The 12,225-nt window shown below is 38.7% G+C and overlaps 1 protein-coding gene and 1 pseudogene across 4 annotated transcripts in view; both read left to right on the forward strand.

The window, feature by feature from the left end:
- Nucleotides 1–12,225, forward strand: part of SIMC1 (SUMO interacting motifs containing 1) — a 103,396-nt gene that overhangs the window by 57,693 nt on the left and 33,478 nt on the right. Inside the window, exon 1 of one of the 4 annotated variants that reach the window (XM_063604295.1) lies at nt 11,675–12,079. The exons of the other annotated variants lie outside the window; for them this stretch is intronic. Within the exon in view, the coding sequence (XP_063460365.1) occupies nt 11,945–12,079 (135 nt within the window). The 5' untranslated portion in view covers nt 11,675–11,944. Of the gene's footprint in view, nt 1–11,674; nt 12,080–12,225 lie in introns of those variants that run through there. 4 annotated transcript variants of the gene reach the window in all.
- On the forward strand, nt 6,627–7,625 carry LOC129397851 (lys-63-specific deubiquitinase BRCC36-like; annotated as a pseudogene).

The raw sequence follows: 12,225 nt of genomic DNA on the forward strand, positions 1-12,225 counted from the left end.
TATAAATTGCAGTGGAGTAGTAAAGAAGTAGAGGTTTTTGTATGCAACTGAATTTGTTAAACTAGATTGTTATAACTTTAAGACATGTTATGTGATCTCATTGGTAACTTCAAGTAAGATATCTATAGAATATACCCAAAAGGAAATGGGAAAGAAATCAAAGCATGTCACTACAAAAAAAATCAATGAAAAATGAAGGAAGGCCGTAACAAAGGAAAGGAGGCCTGAAAAGGCTACAAGACATACAGGAAATAATTAATATGGCCATAGTAATTCTTCCCTATCAGTAATTATTTTAAATGCAAATAGATTAAAGTCCCCAATTAAAAGACAGAGATTAGCTGAATGGACTAAAAACCAGGATCCAACTATATGCCATCTACAAGAGTCTCACTTTATATCTTTTCAAATACCAAACTCTTGTGGCCAGGTGCAATGGCTCATGCCTATAATTCCAGCACTTTGGGAGACCAATGTAGAAGGATTGCTTGAAGTCAGGAGTTCAGGACCAACCTAGACAACATAGAAAGACTCTTGTCTCTAAAAAAGTTTTTTTAATTAGTAGGCTTAGTAACACACACCTGTTGTCCCAGCTACTGTGGAGGTTGAGGTGGGAGGATCCCGTGAGCCCAGGAGTTCTAGGCTGCAGTAGGCTATCATAGTGCCACTGCACTCCAGTTGGGTGACAGAGCAAGACCCTGTCTCTAAAAAAAAAGAAAAGAAAAATAGAAGAACTTGTGAAAGTGAAAGGCTGAGAAAAGATATTCCTCACAAATGGTAATCCAAAGAGAGTAAGGGTGGCTATACTAATATGAGACAAAAAGACATAAAAACTGTTACAAGTGGCAAAGAAGGACATTATATAATAAAAGGGTCAATTCACCAAGGAGGTATAACAATTACAAATATATATGCACTAAACATCAGACTTCCTAAATATATAAAGCAAACACTGACAGAATTGAAAGAAGAAATAGACAACACAATAATAGTAGGAGATTCAATACCCCACTTTCAATAATGGATAAAATAACCAGACAGAAAATCAATAAGGAAACAGAGCACTTGAACAATACTATAGGCCACTTAACCGTAGACATACACAAAACATTCCACCCAACAACAGCAGAACACACATTCTTCTCAAGTGTACGTGGAATTTTCTCCAGATAGACCACATGTTGGGCCACAAAACAAGATTTAAACAAAATGTAAAAACATCGATATTATACTAAGTATCTTCCAATCACAATGGGATGAAACTAGAAATCAATAGCAGAATGAAATCTGGAAAACCCACAAATATGTGGCAACTAAACAACACACAACAATGGTTCAGAGAAAAAAAATCTCATGGGAAATTTTAAAATACCCCGAGACAAATTAAAATGGAAATATACGAAAACTTATGGATGCAGCAAAAGCAGCACTAAGAAGTACAGATGTAAATAAATGCTTGCACTGAAAAAGAAAGATCTCAAACCAACAACCTGACTATACCTAAAGTAGGAAAAGAAGAAACTGAACCCAAAGTTAGCAGAGGAATGTAATAGTAAAGATTAGAGCAGAGATAAATGGAGAATAGGGAAAAAATGAACAAAACTAAGATATGGGGTTTTTAAACATTTCATTTGTTTGTTTTGAGGCAGAGTCTCACTCTGTCACCCAGGCTGGAGCTCAGTAGCACAATTATCGCTTACTGAAACCTTGAACTTCTGGGCTCAAGCTGTCCTCCAGCCTCAGCCTCTCAAGTAGCTGGGAAAACAAGCATGCGTCACCATACTCAGCTAATTTTTTTATTATTTTTTGTCGAGGTGGGAATCTAGCTAAGTTGCCCAGGCTGGTCTTGAACTCTTGGCCTCAAGTGATTCTCCCACCTTTGCCTCCCAGAGTACTAGGATTACAGACATGAGCCACTGCACCCAGCCACAGAGTTGGGTTTTTGAAAAGAACAAAACTGACAAACTCTTAACTAGATTAAAAAAGAGAGAAGATTCAAATTACTAAAATCAGCATTGATAGCTCAGTGATAGAATTTTTAAAAATTACTAAAATCTGAAATGAAAGAGGGGGCATTACAACCAGTGCCACAGAAATAAAAAGGATTATAAGAGAATACTACCAACAATTATACCCCCAATAAACTGGATAACCTAGAATAAATGGAGTAATTCCTAGAAACCTACCAAGATTGACTCATGAAGAAATAAAAAATCTGAACAGAACAATAACTAGTAAGGAGATAGAATCAGTAATCAAAAACCTTTCAACAAAAAAGCCTAGAACAAGGTGGCTTCACTAGTAAATTTGGCCAAACATTTAAATAAAAATTAACACCAATCCTCCTCAGACTTTTGCAAAAAACCGGAGAGATAACTTATTTCAGCTTATTCTGTGAGGCCAGCATTACCCTGTGATATGGTTTGGCCGTGTCCCCACCCAAATCTCATCTTGAATTGTAGCTCCCATAATTCCCACGTGTTATGGGAGGGACCTGGTGGGAGGTAATTGAATCATTGGGGCGGGTTTTCCTGTGCTGTTCTCATAATAGTGAATAAATCTCATGAGATCTGATGGTTTTATAAAGGGGAGTTCCCCTACACAAGCTCTCTTGCCTACTGACATGTAAGACGTGACTTTGCTCCTCATTCGCCTTTTGCCATGATTGTGAGGCCTCCCCAGCCATGTGGAACTGTAAGGCAACTAAACCTCTTTCCGTTATAAATTACCCAGTCTAGGGTATGTCTTTATTAGTAGCGTGATACACCCTGATACCAAAGCCAGATCAAAAAAACTACAAGCAGCTGGGTGCAGTGGCTCATGCCTGCAATCCCAGCACTTTGGGAGGCCAAGGTGGGCGGATTGCTTGAGGCCAGGAGTTCAAGACCAGCATGACCAACATGATGAAACCCCATCTCTGCTAAAGATAACAAAAATTAACCGAGTATGGTGGCGTGCACCTGAAATCTCAACTACTGAGGAGGCTGAGGCGGGAGAATCACCTGAACCCGGGAGGCAGGGGTTGCAGTGAGGCAAGATGGTGCCACTGCACTCCAACCTGGGCGATAGAGCAAGACTCTGTCTCAAAAAAAAAAAAAAAAAAAAAAAAGGAAAAGGAAAAAACTACAATAAAACTGCCAACCAATATACCTAATAAATGTTGATGAAGAAATCCTCAACAAAATACTAACAAACTAAAATTCAACAGCACATTAAAATGATATGCAGTCATCCCTTGGTTGACTACATGGGGGGACTGGTTCCAGGACCTCCCTTGGATACCAAAATTTGCAGATGTTCAAATCCCATATAACCTATGCACATCCTCTTATATACTTCAAATCATCTGTAGATTACTTATGATACCTAATACAATGTAAATTATATATAAATAGTTGTTATACTGCATTGTTTAAGGAATGATGACAAGAAGAAACATTTGTACATATTCAGTGTAGATGTAAATTTTTTTTCAATTATTTTCAAATGTCAGTTGGTTGAATCCATGGATGCAGAACCCACAGATACAGAGAGCCAACTGTAAACCATGAACATGTGGGATTTATTCGTGGATGGTTTAACATATGAAAGTAAATGTGATACACCATATTACAGAATGAAGGAGAAAAACACACAATCACCTCAGTTAATGCAGAAAACACATTTGACAAAATTCAACACCCTTTCTTGATAAAGACACTCAAACTAGAAATAAAAGAAAACTACCTCAACATAATAAAGGCCATATGTGAAAAGCCCACAGTTGGCATCATACTGAATGGTGAAAAACTGAAAGATTTTCCTCTAAGATCAGATGTGCCTGCTCTTGCCACTTCTATTCAACATAGTACCTCAAGACCTAGACAGAGCAGTTAGTCAAGAAAAAGAAATAAAGGGCATCCAAATTAGAAAGGGAGAAGTAAAATATCTTTGTTCACAGGTGACATGATCTTATATGTTGAAAATCCTAAAATTCCACAAAAAAAAAAACTAGTAAATGAAATAATAAGTGAATTCAGCAAAACAGCAGTATATAAAACCAGCTCACAAAACTCAGTTGCATTTTTGTTAAACCAACAATGAAAAATCTGAAAAGGAAATAACACAATTTCATTTACAATATCATCAAAAAGAATAAAATACTCAGGCATAAACCTAACCAAGGAGGTGAAAGATTTGTATACTGAAAACTACAAAATGTTGTGGAAAGAAATTAGACACCAATAAATGGTAAGGCTTCCTATATTCATGGAGTGGAAGACTTAATATGGTTAAGATGTCAGTACTACCCAAAGTGATCTACAGGTTCAACACAATTCCCATCAAAATCCCAACAGCATTTCTTTTTTTTTGTAGAAATAGAAAATTCCATCCTAAATTTCATGTTGAATCTCACGAGACACCAACTTTTAGTCTTTCAGAAGTTGATGTCTTTAGCCGGGCATGATGGTGGGCACCTGTAATCTCAGCTACCCAGGAGGCTGAGTCCAGAGAATTGCTTGAACTCGGGAGGCAGAGGTTGCAGTGAGCTGAGATCACGCCACTGCATTCCAGTGTGGGTGACAGAGTGAGACTCTGTCTTTAAAAAAAAAAAAAAAAAGTTGGTATCTTGCAAAGGACACCAAATAGCCAAAGCAATTTTTTTTTTTTTTTTGAGACAGAGTTCAGCTCTTATTGCCCAGGCTACAGTGCGATGGCGCAATCTCAGCTCACTACAACCTCCGCCTCCTGGGTTTAAGCGATGCCTCAGCTTCCCAAGTAGCTGGTATTACAGGCATGCGTCACCATGCCCGGCTAATTTTGTATTTTTAATAGAGACGGGTTTCTCCATGTTGATCAGGCTGGTCTCGAACTCCCGACCTCAGATGATCCGCCCGCCTCGGCCTCCCAAAGTGCTGGGATTACAGGCGTGAGCCACCATGCCCGGCCAGTCAAAGCAATCTTGAAATAAAAAGAACAAAGTTGGAGTTCTCACGCTTCTTGACTGTAAAATATAAAGCTACAGTACTCAAAACAGTGTGGTACAAGAAAGAAGATAGACATATGGAATAGACAGCCCAGAAATAAACCTTTGGGTACATGGTCAAGTGATCTTCATTAAGGGTGCTAAGACTACTCAGTGGTGAAAAGACAGTCTCTGAATGTCATAGGAAAAAGTGGATATCCACTTGCAAAAGAATGAAGTTGGACTCTGAACATATAAAAATTAACTTAAAATGCATTAAAGACCTGAATATAAGACCCAAATCTATAAAATTCATTGAAGAAAGCATGGGGCAAAGCTTCATGACATTGGATTTGGCAATTGATTTCTTGAATATTACACCATAAACACAGGCAGCAAAAACAAAAATAGACAAATAATACTGCATCAAACTTCAGAACTTCTGTGCATCAACAGAGTGAGCAATAAAAATAGAAAATACCAAATAGAGTGAAAAGGCAGCTTATGGGATGGGAGAAAATAGTTATAAATCATATATCTGATGAGGGTTAATATCCAGAATATATAAAGAACTCCAGCAACTCAACAACAAGTGAATAACCCAATTTAAAAATGGGCAGAGGACTTATATAGACATTTCTCCAAAGATGATATGGAAATGGCCAACAAACTTCTGAAAAGATACTCATATAACTAGTCATTAGAGGCATGCAAATCAAAACCACAATGCAATGTCACCTCATACCAATTAGAATGGCCACTATTTTTTAAAAAAACAAAAAATAAGTGTGGGCAAGAATTTGGAGAAATTAGAACCTTTGTGCACTCTTGGTGGGATTGTAAAGTGGTGCAACTGCTATGGAAAACAGTGAGGGAGTGTGAAATGGGAAGTTGTTCAATGGATATAGAGTTTCAGTTTTGCAAGATTAAAAGTTCTGGGGCTTTTTTACAGGACTGTGAATATACTTAACACTACTGAACTGTACACTTAAAAATGTTTACTTTAGTAAATTTAATGATAATGTGGTTTTTGTAACAATTTTTTTTTTGAGACAGAGTCTTGCTCTGTTGCCCAGGCTGGAGTGCAGTGGTGTGATCTCAGCTCACTTCAAGCTCTGCCTCCTGGGTTCACACCATTCTCCTGCCTCAGCCTCCCGAGTAGCTGGGACTACAGGCGCCCACCACCACACCCGGCTGATTTTTTTTTTTTTTTTTTTTTTGTATTTTTAGTAGAGACGGGGTTTCACTGTGTTAGCCAGGATGGTCGTGATCTCCTGACCTCATGATCCAGCTGCCTCGGCCTCCCAAAGTGCTGGGATTACAGGTTGTAAGCCACCACGCCTGGCCTTTATCACAATTTGTAAACTTTTGTTAAAAGAAAACAGACAATAATAAACATTGCCAAGAATGTGGAGAACATAAGTCTCATAAATTGCTGATGAGAATATAAATAGTACAGGCACTCTGGAAAATGGTTTGACAGTTTCTTTAAAAGTTGAACATAAATTTATTTGCCCTATCTATTCCAATTCTAGATATAGACCCAACAAAAATGAAAACCTCTGTCAGCCAAAGACATACATTCAAATGTTCAAAGCAGTGTTATACATAATAGCCAAAATGTGGAAATAACCCAAATGTCCATCAGCTGGTGAATGGATAAACAAAATGAAATACTATTCAGTAATTAAAAGCAATGAGCTGGGCCAAGATGGCAGTGCAGGTGGTGCAGGCGGTGCAGGCAGTGTTCATCTAGAGTCTGACACTTTCCTTGTTTGTCTCAACCATGCTCTGAGCACAGAGAAGGAGGAAGTGATGGGGCTGTGGATAGGGGAGTTGAACGATGATACAAGGAGTGACTCCAAATTTGCATATACTGGAACTGAAATGCGCACGGTTGCTGAAAAGGTTGATGCCGTCAGAATTGTTCACATTCATTCTGTCATCATCTTAACGACGTTCTGATAAGAGGAAGGACCAAGTAGAAATTTCACCAGGGCAGCTGTCTGCAGCTTCAACAGAGGCAGAGAGGTTGGCTGAACTGACAGGCCACCCCATGAGAGTTGTGGGCTGGTATCATTCCCATCCTCATATAACTGTTTGGCCTTCACATGTTGATGTTCGCACACAAGCCATGTACCAGATGATGGATCAAGGCTTTGTAGGACTTATTTTTTCCTGTTTCATAGAAGATAAGAACACAAGGGCTGGCCGGGTACTCTACACTTGCTTCCAATCCATACAGGCCCAAAAGAGTTCAGAGTCCCTTCATGGTCCACAAGACTTCTGGAGCTCCAGCCAGCACATCTCCATTGAGGGCCAGAAGGAAGAGGAAAGGTATGAGAGAATCGAAATCCCAATCCATATTGTACCTCATGTCACTATCGGGAAAGCGTGTCTTGAATCAGCAGTAGAGCTGCCCAAGATCCTGTGCCAGGAGGAGCAGGATGCATATTGGAGGATCTATAGCCTTACACATCTGGACTCAGTAACCAAGATCCATAATGGCTCAGTGTTTACCAAGAATCTGTGCAGTCAGATGTCGGCAGTCAGCGGGCCTCTTCTACAGTGGTTGGAGGACAGACTTGAGCAAAACCAATAGCATTTGCAGGAATTGCAACAAGAAAAGGAAGAGCTTATGCAAGAACTTTCTTCTCTGGAATAAAGCAGGAGACAAAATGGAGAAAGATGAAAATATCCAGTGTAAAGTTACTTAAGCTAAATCAATTTTGAAGAACAAAAACTTGGAGGACTCACATTACCTGACTTCAAGACTTACTATAAAGCTGTAGTAATCAAGATAGATGGTATTGGCAGAGGAACAGACACATAGATCAACGGAACAGATGAGAGAACCCAGAAATAAACCCATATAAATATGCTCAACTGATTTTGAAAAAGTGCAAAAGCAATTCAATGGAGGAAGAATAGCCTTTCTGACAAATTATGCTGGAGCAATTAGACACCCATAGCAAGGAGAAAAAAGAACCTCTACTTAAACCTCACATCTCATATAAAATTTAACTCAAAATGTATAATGGACTTAAATGCAATACATAAAACTATACAACTTTGAAAAAAGCCACAGGAGAAAAATCTTCAGGATCTTGGGCTAGGTGACAAGTTCTTGGACTTTGCCCCAAAAGCATATCCGTAAAAGATAAAAACTGGTATATTGGACTTCTTCAAAATTTAAAAACTTGTGATTTAAGAAGAGGAAAAGATAAACTACAGATTGAAATGAATTTGCAAACCATATATCTGATCAATTTGGAATATTTAAAGTGTGCTAAAAACTCAACTGAAGTCAGGCATGGTAGCTCATGCTTGTAATCTCACCACTTTGGGAGGCCAAGATGGGAGGAGTGCTTGAGGTTAGGGGTTCCAGACCAGCCTGGCAACATAGTGAGACTCTGTCTCTACAAAAAAAATTTTTTTAAAAATTAGCTGGGCACCATGACACACACCAGTAGTCCCAGCTACTAGGGAGGCAGGAGGATCACTTGAGCCCAGGAGTTTGAGGCTGCGGTGAGCTATGATCACACCACCACACTCCAACCTGTGTAACAGAGTGAGGCCTTGTCTCAAAAAAAAGGCCACAAAAACTCAACAATAAAAACAAACAGTCCAATTAGAAAATGGGCAAAAGACGTGAATAGATGGTTCACTGAAGAGGATCTATAGATGGCAAGTAAGCATATGAAAAGCTGTTAAACTCCGTAAGTCATCAGGGAATGCAAATTGAAACCACAGTGAGGCTATGACTTACTTATCTGAATGGCTAAAGAAAAAATAGTAAAAATACCAAATACTAATGAGGATACAAACTGGATATTTTATACATTGCTGACAGGAATGTAAAATGGTACAGCCCCTCTGGAAAAGAGTTTATAAATTTCTTATCGAGTTAAGCATAATTTTTTAATCAAGTTAAACATAAGACCCAGCAGTTGTGCTCCTGGACATTCATTCCAGAGAAATGAAAACCTATATTGTACTTGTACCCAAATATTCATAGGAGCTTTATTTGTAATAGCCCCAAACTGGAAACAACCCAGATGTCCTACAACAGGTATGTGGTTAAACAAACCATCCATAACTTGGAATACTACTCTGGAATGAAAAGGAACTAACTGTTGGTTACAAGAACTTGGTTGTACCTCAGGGGTATTATGGTGAACAAAAAAAGCCAGTCTCAGATGGTCACATAATGTATGATTGCATTTATATAACATTCTTGAGGTGACAAAATTATTGAAATGAAGAACAGATTAATGGTTGCCAGGGATAGGGACTGGAGGAGGTGTGGGGTATGTATGACTATAAAGGGATGATGCAAGGAGTTCCTTTGTGCTGATGGAACAGTTCTATATGATTATGATGATTATGATGTTGATTATAACATTTGATTATGAGGTTAAGCACATGAGTCTTTACCTGTGCTGAAGTTGTATGGACCTACATACACACAAATGAATGCATGTAAAATCTGGTGATAATGAATAAAGTCTGTAGTCTAGATAGCAAAAAATAAAAATAAAAAATAAAAAAATAAGCAATGAGCTATTGATGCATACCATTAATATGGGCAGACGTTAAAAAAAATAAGCAAAGTGAAAGAAACCACACACAAAACATTACATATTATATGATTCTATTTCTAAGAAATGTTTAGAAAAGGCAGATCTAGAGAGACAGAAAGCAGATGAGTGGTTGCCTTGGCCTAATGATTGGAAAGGGAACTGTAAGTGCCCATGAGGGATCTTTTGGGGTAATGGAAATGTTCTAAAAAGTAGATTATGGTAATGTTTGCACAACTCAGTAGGTTTACTACAAATCATTGAATTGTACTTTTAAAATGGCTGAATTTTATGGTATGCTAATAAAGTTGTTTTATTTATTTATTTTTGAGACAGGGTCTCTTGCTCTGTCACCCAGGCTGGAGTGCAGTGGCATGATCATAGCTCATTGCAGCCATGACCTCTTGAACTCAAGTGATCCTCCTGCCTCAGCCTCCTAAGTAGCTAGGACTACAGGCACATGCTATCACGCCTGGATAATTTTTTTATTTTTATTTTTGTAGAGATGGGGGTCTCACTATGTTTCCGGGGCTGGTCTTGTTTCCTGGCCTCAAATGATCCTCCCACCTCAGCCTCCCAGAGTTCTGAGATCACAGGCATGAATGACTATGCCCAGCCCACATTATTTAAAAAAAAAAAAAAAGAGAAAGAATTATTTGGGGAAAATAGGTATTCTCAAGATTCAGCACTATTCTTGAGTTGAAAGATATAATTACAGGTAGTTAAAGGAGGGGAGAAAAAAACAAAACTCTAGAAAAACAAAAAAACTTCACAAGAAAGGAATGATTTTCTTAGTATACTATATGGATTTACTAAAAGTAGTTAGTAAAAGTATTTAGTAAATACTTTTAACAGAATCCTGACACTGTAAACACTATGTAGTTATAACATTTAGAATCAATTTATATACAAAGCATAGGAGACAATTTTATTAGCCTTGACGATGTAAAACGGAAAGTATAGAAGATAAAGTTTGGGAGATGAAAAGGGACAGGACCTCTGAAAATAGCAGGGCTGGTGTAACATCCTTATCTTCCAAAATGGGGAGTCAAGAGATACTGTCTATAGATGATGGAAATACACTTCTTTTAGGAAGAGAAGAGGTGGGGGATTGGCCTAAGTAAATTCTTATCTAGCATAGCAGAAAGCAATAGATAATGTCTACAGTTGATAAATCAAGAAATCATAATAAAAGCCTTTTTCTTTAGAGATGTTTATGGTGACTTCTAGAAGAATGAGTTAAAAATTATTCTAGGATACTGGAGAAGACAAGTAGTGGTGGAGAGTGGAGTCAGTAGAAGACTTTCTTTTTATCAAAAATCTAGCACAAGGCCAGGCGCAGTGGCTCACGCCTATAATCCCAACACTTTGGGAGACCGATGCAGGTGGATCACCTGAGGTCAGGAGTTCAAGACCAGCCTCACCATTATGGTGAAACCCTGTCTCTACTAAAAATACAAAAATTAGCCAGGCCTGGTGGCAGGCACCTATAATCCCAGCTACTTGGGAGGCTGAGGCTGGAGAATTGCTTGAGCCTGGGAGGCAGAGGTTACAGTGAGCCAAGATCGCGCCACTGCATTCCAGCCTGGGTGACAGACCAAGACTCCATCTCAAAAAAAAAAAAAAAAAATCTAGCACAGGTACATGATTTTTTAAAAAAGCATTTGCATCAGTTATCAAGGATTAGAGAAAAATAAACACCTTTGGAAGACAAAGATATTGTCACCTCCTCCCAAAAAAGAAAGAAATGATATGTATTCAGAATGGTCACTTAGTTTCCTACTGACTGAATCATATCCTGGTCCATTAGTTCATGTTCTGAGAAAATATACCTATTCTCTGGAGTTCGGAGGTTTCCACATAGTCCAGAAATAGTTTGGTACCTTCTGGTTCTTTAAAGTTTGAAGCCTAAGCTCCCAGCACTTGTCTGGTAGTAAAGGGAAACCAACAAATTGTGCATGCTTGCCTACTATGTGACAGGTACTTAACACTGTCTTTGGTAAGGTTAGAATTATCCCCATGTAAACTAGAAGGACAGTAAGTCCTAGAGGGCTTAAATAAAGGACAGAGCTAGGTCTAAAACAAACAGCAACAAAAACTGAATGCTGCGTGCCTCCAAAGCCCATGCTCTTTAACTGTTTGTCAGTTAGGATCATTTCACCTGTAACAGAATACCCAACTCAGGCTTGGCCCAACAGTCAAGTTGAGCCAAGCCAACAGACTTGGCTCAATCAGCTCGCATGACTAGAAGTTCATCAGTAGAGTGGACATCATGGCGGTTTGATCTAGCAGCACAGGAGTCATTAAAGAACCAGTTTCTCTTTCTCTGTTTTGCCATCTGTAGTTTTGGGTATATCCTGAGGTTGATAGGTTCAGTGAGAGGGAGAGATTGACTTCCCATGGCTGCCTCTTAAATCAAATGATCTACAATCCTAGAGATTCCAGTAGATATCTGATTGCAGCTTGGGTGTTAGAAAATTATAATTATCTGCAGATGCCTAGATCCTTTGAACAAGTAATAATACTTAAAAAATGGTTTCTGAAACCTTATAAGGTATGATTTTTTTCAGCAGTCACCCTATTTGTCCTCTCTCATAATGACCCAGACTACCTGCCCTCTCCTAGGAGCCTCTCTTTTAAGCACAGGCATACTTGTTGATGCCTGGCCTTCTCTTGGGCTTAGTATTTATGAGAGCCCAA

Source organism: Pan paniscus, chromosome 4 (genome assembly GCF_029289425.2).
Source record: "Pan paniscus chromosome 4, NHGRI_mPanPan1-v2.0_pri, whole genome shotgun sequence".
Classification (NCBI taxonomy): Eukaryota; Metazoa; Chordata; class Mammalia; order Primates; family Hominidae; genus Pan; species Pan paniscus.